Source organism: Molossus molossus, unplaced genomic scaffold (genome assembly GCF_014108415.1).
Source record: "Molossus molossus isolate mMolMol1 unplaced genomic scaffold, mMolMol1.p scaffold_m16_p_3, whole genome shotgun sequence".
In the NCBI taxonomy this organism is placed as follows: domain Eukaryota; kingdom Metazoa; phylum Chordata; class Mammalia; order Chiroptera; family Molossidae; genus Molossus; species Molossus molossus.
Window position 1 is genome coordinate 108887606 of NW_023425366.1, and position 18371 is coordinate 108905976.

Sequence of the window (18371 nt, forward strand, 5' to 3'; positions counted from 1 at the left end):
TAGACATTTTTTTCCTAATCACTCTCCCTGTGAAATTTTAATACCACAGATACACTGCATATCTGTGTATTATATGTGTGTATGTGCTTTATTAAATGAAAAGTGTAAGATTTCCTCACAACCAATTTGCTCCCTTGTGAATAAGATCATCTCCTTGAGTCCTATGCAGCTGTAAGAAAGAAAGATCTCTTATCCTTTGAGATGACATGGAGGGACCTGGAAAGTATTATCCTAAGCAAAACAAGCCAAGCAGAAAAAGACAAATACCACATGATCTAACTTATTTGCGGAATATAACAGTCTGAGGAATAGGGTAGACCCAGAGACATGGAAGTAGGGTTCAGACTGACAACCCTCAGAAGAGGGGGTGGTGGGGGGAGGGAGAAGATAAACCACAGAACTTATATGCATGTACGCATAACCAATGGACATGGACAACAAAACCGGGGATGGGGTGGGGGAGATGGGGAGGAGGGTGTCAATGGGGTAAAAAGGGAGAAACATCTGTAACAACAACAACAAAAAATGTTTAAAAAAAAAAATCTCCTTCAGAATGCATGATTTCAATGAATTATTCTATTCATGCTCTTTTTGGTTGAGATTCTACAATACTCTTGGTTATTATGATGAACAGTTAGTTCAGTTTAATTCAACCTTTAAAATAACGGAAATAAATTGATTTATTTTTTTTGCCTAAATCAAGAGGAAAAAAAGGGGGTGGGGAGGATGGCAAATGTGATCACTGTGTAGATGAGAAACTGAAGTTGAGAGAGAGGGTGTGACTTTCTAGGACCCTTCAGCCAGTGTGTGGCCATATTGGGACTACTGCCCTGTGTCTTCAGGCTCTTGCTCTTTCCCTGGTACCAAAGACTACGTTATCAAGAAAATCCCACTACTGTGGGCACTATAGGACTTCCACATTTAGTGTCTTATAATGGACTTTTGGTAAAAATAAAAAATAAAGTATATTAAAAACAATGTCTCCAGCCCCGGCTGGTTTGGCTAAGCAGTTAGAGCGTTGGCCTGTGGATCAAAGAGTCACGGGTTCGATTCCCAGTCAAGGGCACATATCTCGGTTGCGGTAACGTGGGAGGCCAAATGATGTGTCTCTCACATTGATGTTTCTCTTCCTCCCTCCCTCCCATTCTGTCTGGGAATCAATGGAAAAATATCCTGGGGTGAGGATTAACAACAAAACCTCTCCATTTTTAGGACCTGAAACTTAAACAGAACTGATGTTCGATCTTTGTGTGGTGAAATAACACTAAAAAATCAGTGGTCTTTCCTCCTCTTGGTTCCTGGATCTTTTTGTGTGACGTTTCCCATGGACAGGTTGGCTTGGCCACTTGAGTGGTGGGAATGTTTGAAGAGGATGGGGGAACTGAAGCCTTGATGGAAAGACAAAAAATGTTAGAGTTCAGAAATCCCACTCCTCAAATGTAGTCTTCCCATCTACAAAGCTAGACCCATGTAGCCAATTTCTTTCATTACAGGAAAGACTATTTCATAGCATACAAAAATCCTTTTATGGGGTTTCAGCTGAACAGTTTCCTCATCTGGGAATGGGGTCAATATTATCAATTCTTGCAGAGTAACTGTGTGGATGACAGTGATGTGAAGTGTTGAGCACACTGCTTGGGGCATCGTAAGGAGCATACAAACATGAGCCATGGTTGCTGTTATCATGGTGCCCGAAGAGGGCGGCGGCAGTGGGGAAGCCTCGCTGGGACCCGGACAAAGCTGTACAGCAGCAGCTGGTTGTTTCTGAAGCTCTTCCTGCTCTCTTGGCCTTCTTGGTCTCCTGCCAATGTCAACAGCTGTCTCAGGCCCACTTGCTCTTACAATAACAACACACTACAAGATTCTCCTGTGCCCTGATGTTGCAGATTTAAGTGCTTCACAGTAAGGTCTGAAGGACTGACTGGTCTAACCTTCCTGGATATATTTGGTTCTTCAAAGAAAACAGTGAATTGATCATTAGCATATGAGGAGACATTTCTTACAGAGAAGCTTTTTAGTGGGTCGTAATTGTTTTCTACTCCTAGGAAACAGGGGCTCCCTATGGAGGAATGCTTAGCCTGCGTGTAGAAAACGAGCCCAGTATCTACACATCATATGATTACAAACTGAGAGGTTTGATTGCAGAGAACACTTTTTCCTTTTATGAGATCTGATCTTTTTCTAGTTTTTTTTTTTTTCTCTCAAGTTGAATGTAAATATCCCTTTCTTCTAAAAAGTGAACAGGATGAAGGATAGGGGCTTTGCATATTTATCTGCCCAGAAAAAGCATACTAAGGATGTATAACTACTAGTACCCTTTATTACAGAATTACAACAAGTTATGGGTGTCTTACTATGGATTCAATCACAGAAACTGTCAGAACTCACTCCTTCTGTCCCTCCCAATTAGGCTCAAACTATGGAGACATGTTTCTTCTCCATGGCTATTGCTCACAAAGACCTTTTACTCAGTCTTCTGGAACATCTGTCCTCTCTCTGTTCCTTCCTTTCCATTATCAGTGCCCTGCCATCTTCTCACATGTACTTTATTGCAAAATTTTGAACTGTTTTTCCTATTTCCAAACTCCCCTTCAGTACTGGGATCAAACTTTTTTGTTGTTGTTGTTTTTAGTCCTCACCTGTGGATATTTTTCCATTGATTTTCAGATAAGTGGAAGGGGGGGGGGGGGGAGAGAGAAACATCAGTGTGAGAGAGACACATCGATTGGGTGCCTCCTGCATGCGCCTCTGACCAGGGCTGGGGACTGAACCTGCAACCCAGGTACGTGCCCTTGACTGGAAATCAAACCCACAACCTTTTGGTGTGAGGGCTAACGCTCTAACTGCTAAGCCAAACTGGCCAGTGTAGGATCAAACTATTCTTTCTTACAAGATTGGAGAGTTGGCCCAACTTCAAGTTCCTCCAGACACTGGATCTACTCAGTTCTCTCCTCCACTTTTCCTAAACACTAATGATATTTAACAGGCCATTTTTCTCACCATCCAATAAACTGGCATTGCCCTCTGCACCATCACTCACATCTTTCCCCTTTGCTTGGAGGGCCCTTCCCAAGTTTCAGGCCCTTTCTCACATATATATTCTGCTTTCTTCATAAAACTCTCCCTAAGCACTCCAGGCTTTATGGCCATGCTTTTTTTTTTTAATGGTTTATAACAGGTCTTATGCTTTTTTCGTACCATTTAAACTAGGCCAGTCTTTCTTGGATGAGTAATTGTGAAAAGTCACTTCTTACTTGAGAAACTCAGAACCTACTGTGGAAGACAAAAACTGGACTGGCATGCAGGCTATTCTCACCATGCTGACTTCAGACACTACGAGAAGCTTTGATGACAATAAAAGAAAATGGTCATTAAGCACAAATAAATCACAACATCCAACCTTCAGTAACTAATTGGTCCTCATAAAGAACCACAGAAAATCCACTTTAGAAGCCAGCACTGCCCCAGCCCGTACTTGAGTGGTGCAGGGAGGATGGTCTGGTAGTTGTAGTGTTGCTGCTGTTGGCTCAGGATCTGTAGCTGCAGGAACAGCTGTTGCTGCTGGAGCAGGCGGGCGTAGTTGGAGTCCAGCTGTGGCTCGCTCTTCTCACCTTTCTGGTCTGGTGGAATGTACTGGTGGTACTTCAACTTCTTTACCCGTGGTTTGGGGTCTTTGCATTTTTTGCTACGGTGCTTGTCATTCGGATTCTTGGGATGGCTTTGCTATATGTGAGAAAAGGGAATGAGAACATTTTAAGGGACAGCACCACATGCAGTCTATTTTACTGTGCCTCAAGGTCTGAAATGAAAAGCAACACAGCTTCGGAACTGGTAGAGCCACTGTGGAAAGCAATATACTAGATACATTTTGAGAGCCGGGAAAATGTCTGCATATTCCCTGGACCAAGAGATCTTGCTCCTAAGAACTGATTTTTCCTGTTGCCCCATCCTCTCAGACTACGGGGCAAGATGTTCAGCTTAGCATCATCCATTCAAATTCAACAACACTCACTCTGAGTCTTCTGTGTAGACATACGGCTAAGTGCTTACATATATTATCTCCTAGTGAAAAACAGGTCGTACATTAAATATATAATAGAAAAAGATTAAGTATATTTTGCTATACCTAGGTAATATTTTATAATTATTAAAAATCAATGGAGAAGATGCAAAAACAGAAACATGCTTGTAATGAGAATAAAGTGAAATTAAAGGCTATGTATTTCTATGGAAAATACACACAAAAAAATACTGAGTAATGTGAATGGGAGTTTTAAAACACTTTTTCAAAAATATTTTTTATTTTGAAAAGGGGTGTGAGACCCCATCTTCTGATTAAGATTCAGATGGCACTTTCCTGAGTTTTCTTTCTCTCTCCATTTATAAGTTATCGGATCACTTGCTGTTTTTTAGTGTTCATATTATAACTTTATCTGAAAAAAAAGTCCATCAACAAAACAATAAGGTATAAGAAATTATTCCTAAGCTTCCTTAGGTAAAATCCTCAATAAGACGACCTTGAGAAGTACTACATTAAATATGGTTATTGGGGTCATCATGTTATATATGTTCATATTCGAAGAATTAGGAAATGAAAAAACAAAACAAAAATAAAGATCAACATATTCTACAGACCAGAAATCATCACTATATTTACTTTTTACCCCCAGATATCCTCATGGCAACTCCCTCACCTCTTTTAGATCTCTGCCCACTCACTATTTAAAATAGCAACATCTCCCCTCATCTGCTCAGCAGCGGGTCCCCACTTTGTCTTCACTTGCACAGCTAGCCTACTGCTTTGCTGTCTGTCTACCCCCCACTCCTAACCCAGGTGGGGTAAGGTTTCCTCACTGCTTCATTGACTCTTGTTCCCAGAATGGTGCCTGGCACATAGAAGTGCTAGATAAGTATCTGCCGAGTAAATTAATGATAAATGTGTATGTATGCAATTAGAAATCATTCCAATTATCAGGCACTTAAAAAAATCACAATGTCAGAAAATATCCTTGCCTGTTAAAAATCCACCAATAATCTCACATTATTCATCAACTGTGATCTGCTGTGCTGTTACCAATAATATATTTTATTTCTAGACTTTTCAAACTGAGAATAACAATGAACGGGGTCTGGGTTCTGGAGGTGTGACTGTAACTGCTAGGTAATGGTAAAACAACTGACCAGCTGCCATCAGGAAGGGCCCTGTTGACAAGGGAGGGTACATAAACACCAGAACCAGTGTTCCTCAGACCAAACTTGCTATTACCTATCAGCCAGCATATGTCTGTTCTCAGGAAGTGAGGATGGAAAATAGCTTTCTTCATAGAAGAGGCCAAAGAATTGCCGTCTGTTTCCTAATATGTACCGTCCTTTCTTCCACTGGCATAGTCCTAGGATCCCTCCCCAACCCCTGAATCTCACATTCTTACACAATGCCTCTTGCCTTAGAACCAAGGCCCTCCTTAAAGAGACACCAGTGAAGAGCAGAATTCCGAAGATTAGGAGAAGCAGAGAACAAATTCTCATATCTGCAGGGAAAGATGGGTTGGCATGCTCTTTGTGCCATTAGTGGTACATACTTGGGATGTGGGGAGAGGCGGTAAGAGCTGATTTTACTGAAACAGTTGCCACTTGGCACCCTCTGGAATTTCTGGCTCCAATACTACGCTGTGGAAGATGGTGAAATAGACTGCTATATGCCCTTGAAGCCACACACACTTGGCCAGGCTGACAAAGAGAGCCAGGAGTAGAAACAGAACCTTCTGTCCAGGAAGGTCAAGGACAAGGACGAGCCCCAGAGACAGATGGAGATGCAGACTCTGCACCAGGCTAACTGCCTGTGAGGAGTCCTGCAGAAAGAAGGCTGGCTTGGAACTCAGAGACTGTGTCTTTTCTGGCCTGGTCACTTCTTCACTTCTTTGGGCCTCAGTCTGCCCATCTGAAAGGTGGCGAGAAGGTCAGCTAGCTCTCTCACGTCCTTTTTTAGTTTGAGATCTGTGTTCTGTTAGTTTTGGCAAAAGCCACATCTGAAATGATTAAACTTTTCCGCAGGTTATTCACCCACCCCCCTTTGTTTAGCAGTTTTAATACACTTCAAAAAACTTTAAAAATGTACTATATATTACAAAGTTTAATCTTCTTTGGGACTTATTCTAACTGAATTATTTTGACTGAGTAAAATGCAGGGAACAGTGCCACAAATCTGCAGCTTATCTGAAGAATAAACCAAGCTTCATTAGGCCAGATCTGCTAAATCAAAAAAACATATTTGCTTCTATAAAACCTTTAACCTATCATGTAATATATCTGGAATACCACTGAGTTTAATCTTATGCAGAAAGGCCAAAATCATGTTACCATTAAAGACATCTGTCTGTGAGATTCGGGATTCTTGCGTGCGTGTGAAAGCACTTCCATCCACCCTACTTCCCCTTGTTGTGACTTCAGGGCCTGGATGGGAGCATCCAGGGCACTGCTGACAGAATGATCCCTACAACATTTCTCACTGATCCAGTAGTTTCATGCTGTTCTGTGCCCACAGAACAATAGGTCATGTGTTAAAGGTGGAAGTTTCAACTACTAAGGCCTGGTCTAGCAAGTCCTTCCACGGTTTTGTTTTCAAGGCTTCAGGCTAAAAAGCAGGTTGGGCAACGTGGACACATGCCTTTGTCTTCCACATGTAGGCTACAGAGAAAAGTCACAAGTAGAGACACTCAACCCAGTGTGCATGCGGGGTACCCACCTTTACCAGTGCTGGCCCAGTCTTTGCTGAGGACACAGTGTTTGTGGGGAGCACAGGAGCTGTGGACCTTGTGGGGGGCTGATCTGTAGTAGTAGGAGTTTTCAAGAATTCAGGAACTGCTGGAGACACTGTGGTAAACTGACGGAAAAGGCAGAAAGGGAACAAGTCTGTGAAATCAATGACAGTAAAAATAGAAAAACCAGAATTATAAGGGAGTGACCTAATTTAAAAAAAAACTACTGGAAAAGAAACAAAAGGAAAGTATTCTATTATGTCTGAGACCCAGATGGAGGAATAACATACATGCCTTACCTCCATGAAACCAATTATTCACTCTCTGCCCCAATAGTACTGAAAAGCTAATACTAAATAGGGTTAGATTAACTAAACTGTAGTGTTTTCTCAGGAATATGGTCAGAACCACCCTTTTTTGGCAGATTAAAAAAGTACAAGACTCTTGTAAAAATCATCAAAACAATACACGGTATTCATATTAAGGTTTTCTTGCCATACAGGTCACACTAATCCGGGCTAATTCAAATGTCATCTTTAGTCTTCGTTACAGGGCCTGATGAGCCCTCTACCACACCCAGACCCACGGCTGGGTGGCACCTGGGAGAGAGCTTCTCTCCCTCAGGCCTACTCCGTGCTCGTGTCCCTGAATATGCCTCATTGCTTATGCTCCTACCTCCAAACCGGGCTGGTGCTCGTCAGCCCTTCCCCCATTATTGCAAAGAAGGGAATATGAAGACTTTGTTCTGGTAAGATTGGCCTGTTTTCACTGACAGTACCCCCACACTTTAAGCAAGAAGCTAATCTGTTACTTGGGTAATTACTCATCTCAATTTGGAATCATATATTAACAAAGGAAACTACAGAAGGCTTTGTTAGGTTTTTATCAACCACCTAACCTATTCCCACTAGTAATCTACTTTAAGTATTCATTTACTGGAAAGAGATATTACTATTACAATAAATCAATTACGTGTGTTGCCTATTGATTACTACTTGGACTTACTATTACCAGCCTTATCTTAAGGAAAAATGCCTTTCTTTATCCTTACAGCTCTTTGAACAACTCTCAAATTCATTACAACAATCAAATTCAGGTCTCTTGTTGAAGATTTGGGTTTAAAAATAGCAAATTGTATTTTCTCTCCTTAAAATAAATGACCTGAAAAGTCAGAGGGCTATTAGCTGCAAGAAATATGAAGCTTGGCGCATACTAGTTACTCAATAAATATTTGTTTAATGGATGAATGGACATTCCGGGTGGCTTTATTCAGGCTGGGTCACACTCTCAAGCCTGCTGAGACGGTATGTGTGTGAGCGTGCAATTAATTGCATGTGCCTGTGTCAGCTCTGAGGTTTTTTATTTTGCCATTGATTTCAGCTTTTAATTATCAGTAACTGTAAGTACTGACGATATAAAACTTGACTTTAAAAAATGGCTACACTCAATTTCATTCGCAAACAGAAGGGAAAGGAAGAACTTATCCAAAGGTTTTGACACCTGTGTTCAGGCTGACTTCTGCCCCCAGATGGCCCTGCGACAGCCAGCTCCTCAGTGAACCTCTGACATGAAGTGAAAGATGATGGCCAGGTGATCACTGCTTTAAGGGGTAGGGTTTTATGTTATTTGTTTTCCTTTCATTTTGTACATTTTTGGGAAATAATACTTATCTCTGGGTCAATTTTCACACAGGGGCAAAACATTCCTTAGCTATTAAATAACTGGCATACGGAACAGTATCAGATATTTGAATTTTAAAATATATAGTTCCTTGCAGATAAATTCTACTAACCTGGCAAGCTATTTTTCCAGTCCAGACCCGACTGGCTGATTTGACAGTAATGATGCATTTGAGAGCAGTCAGTTTAAATAATCTGACAAATAACCCAGGAGCACGAATGTGGTATTAACTGTAATATTTATGAAAACGTTTTGCCTGTATTTCTAGATCCTGCCTCACTGACTTCAGCCTTGATTACTGGTATCCCATCTTCATAGCTCTTCTGGTATTTCAGTGTGACTTCAACATCTGGAAAACCACAGACTCCAGCAGAACACAAGAATAACTCAACTGAGATACCTGCTGGTATTAACTTTCCTAATCTAAAATGAATTCTGGTTAAAAAGGGAGAAATATCTAAACTGCTTTACATTTTGCCAGTCTTCTTCATGTGACTTAGAAATGACCCTCCAAAAACCCTTGGATCATATCTAGATGTTAGGATCCTAGTGGCTTAAGTTACAAAAAACACACCAAACTCTAGATGTTAATGCTTCTGAAATGACAGTATTCCAAAAAGGATTAAAAGGATATCCAAATAATAAAACTACTATACTTATTTTATTTCACAGGAGATTGAGCAATATGTTAAAATCTTAACTGAGACCTAAGTTCACCTTATGTATTACCAAAATTTAATCTCAAAATGATTCAGAATCTTTTCTCCAAAGAAACAAAAAAGCTGCAAACTTTGCTTTTTTTCCTGGACCTAATCATTGTTCTCATCACAAGTTATATGTCTCATGACTACTAGTTCTTTGTCATCATAACATCATGAAAGGAAATGTCAGGAAAACACTGTTGTTTAACTATGGATATTTATGATTTAAATAAAACTTAAAAGAAAGAACTTCCAATCTTACAGACTGACTTTTCTCTTATTAGAAACTGCTGTGAGAAAGTACTGATACATAAGAAAAAAAACAGAGCAAATGTTTAAGCTGACTAAAGTGCCCTAACATTTCAGGGCTCTGCACTGGTTCCTTCTGAAAAGATGACATGCTTGCCAAGGACCAATCACTGTTTTCTGGTAAGTTCCTTTTTTATTAGAATTTCTTTATGCAATTTAAAGGGACAGAAACTAGATCATTAAAAACAAAGGCGCTTTTTTTTTTTGTATTGATTTAAACTCTATAATAAATGTTTTAAATTTAGAATGCAGCTGAGATCTTATTACGATGGCAATATGGAAATAAATTCAAAATGCAACTATTTAAAAAATATTGTTTCCATATTCCAATCCCTAGACAAATAAAATGAACACTAGTCTATGAACGAGTTGAATATAAATAAAAAACATGTGCTTTGTATATTTAATAGATGGACATTTTATGCTTACGTTTAAACATTTCATTTTTAGAACATACAGTTGAATACTACAAGTGAATTAATCTGCCTGGACAGTGTGACTCAGTGGTTGAGCATCGACCCATGTACCAAGAGGTCGCTGGTTTGGTAACTGGTCAGGGCATATGCTCAGGTTGTGGGTCCGATCCCTGGTGGGGGGCATACAGGAGGTGGCCAATCGATGTTCTCTCTCATCGATGTTTCTCTCTCTCTCTCTCTCTCATTTCCCCTCTAAAATCAATAAATAAAAAATATTTTTAAAAAAAACTGTGAATTAATTCGTTAGCATAATTGTTACTTGATTTCCTGATTAGTAGTGAGGATTTGCATGTATTACCCTCATTTAAAAAAATCTATTTTTAAAATAAATTGTGGTAAAATATACATAACATAAAAATTCCCATTTAAATCATTGAAAGTGGACAGTTCTGTGGACTTAAGTACATTCACATTGTTCTACAGCCATCACCACCACCCATCTCCAGAACTTTTACTGAAACTCTACCCATTAAACAACTCCCCCGTCTCCTCTCCCCCCAGCTCCTGGCAACCATCATTTACTTTATGTCTATATGAATTTGACTCTTCTTGGTACCTCATGTAAGTGGACTCCTACAACATTTTTCATTTTGTGGCTAGCTTATTTCACTTCATATAATGTCCTCAATGTTCATCCATGCTGTAGCATGTATCAGGTTTTCCTTTTTTTTTTAAGGCTGAAAAATATTCCATTGTGTGTATAAATCATATTTTATCCATTCATTTGTTGATGGATGGACAACACATGGGTTGCTTCTGCCTTTGGTTATTGTGGACAGTGCTGCTATAAACATGGGTGTACAGATACCTGTTCCAGTGCCTGCTTTCAATTCTTTTGGGCATATACCCAGAAGTGGGATTGCTGGATCATACGGTCATTCTATTTTTAAATTTCAAATATACTGCTATACCATTTTCTATAGTGGTTACACCATTTCACAGTCTCACCAACAGTGCACAAGGGTCCCAGTTTCTCCACATCCTGTTGACCCTTGTTAATTTATGTTCTTTTGGTAGTTGCCATTTTAATGGTGTGAGGTGAGATATCTCGCTGTGATTTTGATTTGCATTTTTTTAGTGATTAGTGATATTGAGCACCTTTTCATATGCTTATTGGCCATACATTTATCTTCTCTAGAGAATGTCTATTCTAGTCCTTTTTTTAAATCATGGTTTTTGTTGTTGAGTTGTGGGAGTACTTTATATATTCTGAATATTAACCCCTTATCAGATATGTGATTTGCAAATATTTTCTCATTCTGTGGGTTGCTTTTCACTCTGTTGATATTATCATTTGATGAACAGAAGTTTTTAATTTTGATGAAACCTAATTATTTTTTTGTTGCCTTGGTGTCATATCCAAGAAATTATTGCCAAATCCAGTATCATAAAGCTTTACCCTATGTTTTCTTCTAAGTGTTTTATAGTTTTAGCTCTTATGTTTAGGTCTTTGTCCATTATTATGTTTTTGTTCACCCAAGGATATTTTTCCATTGCTTTTTAAAAATATGTTTTCTTATTAATTTTTGAGAGAGAGAGGAAGGGAGAGAGAGAGAGAGAGAGAAATATCGATGTGAGAGAGAAATATGGATCAGCTGCCTCCTTCATGCCCCCTACTGGGGATCGAGTCTGCAACCTGGGCATGTGCCCTGACTGGGAATCCAACCTGGACCTCTCAGCCCCTGGGACAATGCTCAATCCACTGAGCCAAACAGGCTGCGTTTTTGTTTTTGTTTTTTTATCCTCACCTGAGGACATTTTTGCATTAATCTTAAGATACAGCAAGAGGGAGAGAGGGAGGAAGAGAGAGAAGCTACATCGATGTGAGAAAGACACATTGACTGGCTGCCACCCACACAACCCCAACAGGGGCTGGCGACAAACTGCAACAGAGGGACATACCCTTAGCAGGAACTGAACCCGGGTCTCTCTGGACCACGGGCTGATGCTCTTAACCGCTGAGCCAAACCAGCCAGGGCGAGGCTGGTTTTTTTTTTTTTTACACTGATTTTTTTTTTTAGAGAAAGTGGAAGGGAAGTGGGGAGGGGAAGAGAGAGAGAGAGAAACACCAATGTGAGAGAGACACATCAATTGGTTTCTTCCCACACAAGCCCCAACCAAGGCCAGTGATCGAACCTGCAACCCAGGTATGTGCCTTTAACTGGGAATCGAACCCATAACCCTCCATTTATGTGTTTAATTTTTTGTAGCAACACCTTTCTCATTTCCTTTGCGTATTTATTTTGTGGTTACCATGGGGATTACATGTAACATCCTAAAGCTGTGACATCTATCTTATATTGATACCAACTGCAGTTACATAAAAACTTTACAGCTAGCTATGTCCCCCCACTTTGTATTACTGATTCACAAACTACACTATTATATATCATGTAACTATTGATATAGACTTAAAATTGTTTTGGGCGTTTGTTGCTTAAACCATGTAAATAAAAAGTGGAGTTACAGAAAAAATTACACCCCAGGTGTCTGTAGGTCTGCAGTCCCTCAATAGTTTCACATGCCACGGCTTTTGCTAGCCTGAGATCCAAACCATGTACTTTTCCCTGAGTTCTGAGTCAGACAAGACAGAAACCAGTCTCTTAGCCCACAGACAGGCCGGATTGCTGCAAACAAATTCTGCTCTGCTCCTTCCATCCTGAGGGAGGGAACCGGTTATTGGGCCACTTTTTTCTGCCTATGCCATGCTGGGAGGGATGGGCAAAGGTGTGTAAAAATGCCATGACATTTTCTACCTTTTTGAATGTGTTTTTTTTTTAATTTTTTTATTGGGTGTTGGTTTGGTTGGTAGAGATCGCTGCCTGGTTTCCAGAGCTTTTATAAAGTTTTTTTTAGTCAGTCTTTAGTTGATTTGATGATTCTGTGGGAGAATAAGAGCCTAGACCTTTCTACTCTGCCATAGTGTTTATAGTGAGATTTTCTGTCAATTGTGAGACCGTGTTAAGTGTGTAAATACATGCACAAAAATATAAAATGTATTTAAGTACTTCTATTTTTTTAAACTTATCTTTATTGTTGAATGTATTACAGATGTTCCTCATTTTACCTCATTGACCCCCTCCTCCCCACTCCTGCTCTCCTCCTGCCTTTCCTCACACTGTTGTCTGTGTCCATTGGTTATGCATATAAGTTCTTTGGTTTATTTCTTCCCACCCCCCAACCCCTTTTCCTTTGAGGTTTGTCAGTCTAGCGATGAATTTGTACTTCTTAATCCCTTCACCTTTTTCACCCATTCTCCCAACCCCCTTCCCATCTGGCAACCAACAAAATGTTCTCTGTATCTATGAGAATGTTTCTCTTCTACCTGTTCATTTTGTTTGTAGATTCCATTGTCAATAGATATGTATTCACTGCCATTTTGTTTGTTCATATTTTTTATCTTTTTCTTTAGGAAGACCCTTCAACATTTCATATAATAATGGTTTGGTGGTGATGAACTCCTTTAATTTTTCCTTGTCTGGAAAACTATTATCTGTGCATCGATTCTAAATGACAGCTTTGCAGGATAGAGTAATCTTGGTTGCAGGTTCTTGCTTTTCTTCACTCTGAATATTTCTTGCCATTCCCTTCTGGCCTGCAAAGTGTCTTTTGAGAAATCAGCTGACAGTCTTATGGGAACTCCCTTGTAGGTAACTAACTGCTTTTCTCTTGCTGCTTTTAAGATTCTCTCTTTGTCTTGAACCTTGTGTGTTTTGATGATGATGTGTCTTGGTGTGGGCCTCTTGGAGTTTATCTTGTTTGGGGGCTCTGTGCTTCCTGGACTTGTATGTCTGTTTTCTTCACCAAGTTAGGGAAGTTTTCTGCCATTATCGTTTCAAATAGGTTTTCAATTTCTTGTTCTCTCTCTTCTCCTTCTGACAACTCCAAGATGCAAACGTTGGCACGCTTAAAGTTGTCCCAGAGGCTCCTTACACTATCCTCATTTTTTTAGCTTCTTTTTTCTTTTTGCTGTTCTGATTGGGTGTTTTTGCTTCCTTATATTCCAAATTGATGGTTTTCTTCTTGGCTTTACCTACTTTACTATTGAATCTGTGTAAATTATTCTGTATTTCACTTAGTGCCTCCTTCATTTCTGACTGGTCCTTTTTTATGTTCTCAAGGCCCTCACTAAGTTCACTGAGGTTCTCACTAAGTTCACTGAGCATCCTTATAAGCAGTGTTTTGAACTCAGCATCTGTTAGGTTGCTTATCTCCATTTCACTTAGTTCTTTTCTTGGTGTTTTGTTCTGTTCTTTCATTTGGGACCTGTTTCTTTGTCTCCTCATTTTGGCTGCCTCCCTGTGTTTGTTTCTGTGTATTACATAATGAGCGGTATGGGGCTAGCTGAGACCAGATGCTGCTTGTTTGAAAGAATTTAAGAAAACCTGAGGCAGCTTCCAAGACAGGCCAATTCTATGGTAAAGCAACTGGCAACAGCTTGAGTAGACCTGAAAGTTGGGTGGGGCGGGGCCTCTGGGAGTCACCAGGGCGGGGCAACCAGTGTGAGCCAGGTTGCTGGAGTCCCAGATATGGCGGCAGGGAAGGGCTCACCAAAGGCCTCTGACAGCACATCTGTCCAGGAGAAAGCTGCCTTTCCAGCCCTCGCTCCAGTGCCAAACAACTCAGTTCTTCCCTGTATGTCTCTGGTGCCCCTCGAGCTGCCTCCCCTCCAAGCTTAAAGGGAGTGAGTCTGAATAAGTCCGTGCGCGGGTCCTTTAAGAGGAGTTGCCTGGGGCTCCAGCTGCCTCAGCCTCCCTGAGCCTCCGTTCCCGCTGGTTTTTCCAGCCAGAAGTTATGGGGACTTCTCTTCCTGGCACTGGAACCCTGAGCGGGGTGGCTGGTGTAAGATGGGGACCCCTCAGTCCTCCTAATTCTTATCTACCGCACGTGGGTGTGGGACCAGCCCCTCTGCTTCCGCCCCTCCTACCAGTCTGGATGTGGCTGCTTCTTTAATTTCGTAGTTGTAGGACTTCCATTCAGCTTGATTTCAGGCGGTTTTGAATGATGGTTGTTCTGTAGTTTAGTTGTAACTTTGATGTGGTTGTGGGAGGACGCGATACGTGTTTACCTACCTGCCATCTTGACTGGAAGTCTATTTTTTTTTTTACAGCTAATTACAGCCAATACTACAATAATGCCGCAGAGCAGAAGGGTGATTAGTCAGTTAGAGTACCACCAACCTATTCTAACTATTAATGAATCTGTTACTTTTGGTGGTAACTTCATAGAAGGATCAACATAAAAATTTCATTAATACTTTAGATTAACTTTGCAAACCCCAGAGCCAATGTCCATCTTACTTAAAGTCAGTCCTCTTGATAAAATTGTCACATATACTATTTATAATACTCTCCAGAATCATGTAGAATGTCTATTACAAACTTGGCGTGACCCTGTTGGTGATTCACAAGTTAATCAAAGTCGACAGTGAGAATGTGGATGCATAAGTATTAGAATTACTATTATTCATTTTTTGGTAACTGAGTTATAATACTTGAGTGGACTGCAGAGTTGAGGAAACAATGTTATGCATGTATTTCCTGAGTAATACAAGTAACAGATGTCACTATGAGTCATAACAGGATGACATAAGGTGATGTGCTACAAAATGGTCTAAAGAAAAATCTCAAACTATTGGCCTAACAAGAACAAGGTCATTAGTTCAAACCCTGTGTGGATCCAATAGACACTCTGTTTCCTGACATCTGCCCAGGTAATGCATATAGAACAAGTATCTCAGTGCTTGGTTCAAGTAAGTGGTTGGGCCCTGGCCAGTTTGGCTTAGCGGTTAGAGCATTGACCTGCGGTCCAGAGAGACCGGGTTCGGTTCCTGCTAAGGGCACGTACCTTGGTTGCGGTTTGTCCCCACCCTGGTTGGGTCATGTGGGTGGCAACCACTCCATGTGTCCCTTTCACATCGATGTTTCTTTCTCTCTCTCTCTCCCTCCCACTCTATCAGAACAAAAAATGGGAAAATGTCCTCAGGTGAGGATAAAAAAAAAAAAAAAGTAAGTGGTTGGTACATGTTGCCCATTATTTTTTATCATCATCTCAATTATATTCAATAAACATTTATTTACAAATAAATTGAAAAGGTCTGTTCTGCATAAAGCACCATTTTAGGCACTTTCCTCTTGGGCATGGGAGAATTAAGAATTGGGATGGAACACAACTTCACAGTTAATGCTGGAAACTAACTCAGAATCTAAGTACTAAGAACGGCAGAGTCCTCTTCATGCGTAAGGTGAAAAAAAGCAAAACTGAAGGGTTAAACAATAGAAATCACAGTCAATATCTTTAATACCCTATTCAGACCTTTACTGATAAATATTTGTAATAAAAGTTAGTATAATACTGATTATTGAATGCAGGTGTGCATGGCTCACCTATTGGACCTTGCACATACTTTTGGCAAAAGGTCATCTCTCTGAAAGTTATTGATACAGTGGGGGGGAAATAGACAGTAGATAGTTTACCAATAGCTTGTCTTCCTAAAAACACACAATAACTGACCAATGGACTCCTTTCAGCACTACTTTGAATTCAGCACAGGCTTTGTCCTTATAGCACAGGCTTGAACATGAACACATCTTGTCAGACCACACTCACAGTTAAACATCTGTGTTTGTAATAATCAATTAAATGGCTTAACTGCTGAGAGAAAAAGTCTTCGGATTAAAAGAACCAGTGTAAAACTCCTGGTACCCACATGTGGCTGGCTCTCTAATTCCCTACAGCCGTCCATTGTTTAAGAGCTGCTCAAGCTAAAAAGAAACTCAGCCCCAATAGGTGATGTGTGCTCCATTTATACTTTGGTAACTTCCTTTCCAGCTGTACTTTAATCAGAATCGAAAAGACGAGAGAAAAATTCCAAGGAAAAGCACTTTTAGTATCTTACAGACCACACAGAAATACATATTAAAGAAGAATTGTTTTCATCAAAATCTACATTTTAAAGGAAAAACAGGGTAGTGTATTGTGCAGTCCACATTGCAAGGCCATTAGCATTTCAGCACCGGTATTTCAAGAGAAGTGCTTGGAAAATCTGTTCTTTATTTAGATATTATGTGTTAAAATTTTTTTGGTAGGACTGCTTTTATTTGAATAGTTCCCTGTAGGACTTAATCCTCTGCTATCTGTGTGTTCTGAAAAGAATTAAGGAGACTATATGTCATAAGACATTTTGGAATAAAGCAAAGCATTAAGAAATCTTGAGCTTAGCCCTGGCCGGTTTGGCTCAGCGCTTAGAGCGTCAGCCTGCAGTCCAGAGAGACCCGGGTTTGGTTCCCGCTAAGGGCGTGTACCTCAGTTGCAGTTTGTCCCCCAGCCCTGGTTCGTCATGCGGGTGGCAGCCACTCGATGTGTCCCTTTTACGTCGATGTTTCTCTCTCTCTCTCTCTTCCTCTCTCTCCCTCCCACTCTATCTGAACAAAAAATGGAAAAATGTCCTTGGGTGAGGATAAAAAAAAAAGAAATCTTGAGCTTAATTTTCTTTCAGCTAATTATCTGAAAATATAAACTTTTAAAGAATCTAAAAGAAATTCCCTACACTTCCCTTGAACTTTATATTATATTTATATTTAAAAAATGAACAGGGAAACTGGAAAGATGTACTTAAGCCATAGGATTAAACTGCAGTACAAAATGATGATTCGTCAACATATGAAAAAACCTGGTTAGGTAAACAAGAAGCGAAACGAATCCTATGGCAGTGCTGCTCAAAGTGTGGTCCGTGGACCTGTGTTACCTGCCTACGACAAGTAGAGGAAGATTTAATGGAAACCTGATGTCACCCCACTACTTTTATTGTATTTTACAAGAAAATTAGTCTGCAATGCTTTGGTAATTAAACAAACTATATAAAAAATAAACACACACTAGTGCTTCCCTACAGGTCGTTGGAAGACCACTGGTCTATAGAAACTAAATTCACCATCAAACTCTTCCAGAGTTTCCATTTTAAAGGTTAAAAATCTAAGAATCTCAAAGAATACCCAAACTATATGATATTCATGTTGTTCTTTTATTATCTTCGCTTTATAATGACTACTTTAATAATAGTAATGAGACTGACTTCTGGGGAGAGGTACAATGACAGTTCCAGAGCAGGAAAGGGTATATTGCAAAGGTCATCTCCTAGGATTTTTCATTCATTAAGGCAATAAGCACTTGCTATGTGTTGGACCCTGTGTGTTCAGTATGAAGTTACTAAGGTAAAATGATGGGATGACACTGCCCACTGGAAACTTGATGTCTAATGAGAATATTTTCAGGTACTTTCCCCTTGAACTACAAATGTGAAAATAATTATATTTAGGGAGATAAATATATTTTTATGAATCAAGTGAGATGCCTGGATAAATTCTATAAATAAATACTGGATAACAGTGAAAATAAGGTATAAAATTTGCAAAAACAATATAGCACAGTTAACAGAGAGATGCTTCTTT

The 18371-nt window shown here is 40.0% G+C and overlaps 1 protein-coding gene and 1 long non-coding RNA gene across 2 annotated transcripts in view; one reads left to right on the top strand and one right to left on the bottom strand.

Moving 5' to 3' along the window:
* LOC118642886 overlaps positions 1 to 9973 on the top strand; it is a 34834-nt gene extending 24861 nt beyond the window's left edge. Inside the window, exons 3-7 of the long non-coding RNA XR_004961811.1 lie at positions 7258 to 7503; positions 8220 to 8364; positions 8704 to 8841; positions 9421 to 9565; positions 9896 to 9973. This is a non-coding gene — a long non-coding RNA (uncharacterized LOC118642886). The remainder of the gene's footprint in view (positions 1 to 7257; positions 7504 to 8219; positions 8365 to 8703; positions 8842 to 9420; positions 9566 to 9895) is intronic.
* The window catches only part of MRTFB (myocardin related transcription factor B), a 166359-nt gene that overhangs the window by 17499 nt on the left and 130489 nt on the right, over positions 1 to 18371 (bottom strand). Inside the window, exons 9-10 of the mRNA XM_036280915.1 lie at positions 6743 to 6880; positions 3476 to 3723 (exon numbers count right to left, since the gene is read on the bottom strand). Coding sequence (XP_036136808.1) covers positions 3476 to 3723; positions 6743 to 6880 — 386 coding nt within the window. The remainder of the gene's footprint in view (positions 1 to 3475; positions 3724 to 6742; positions 6881 to 18371) is intronic.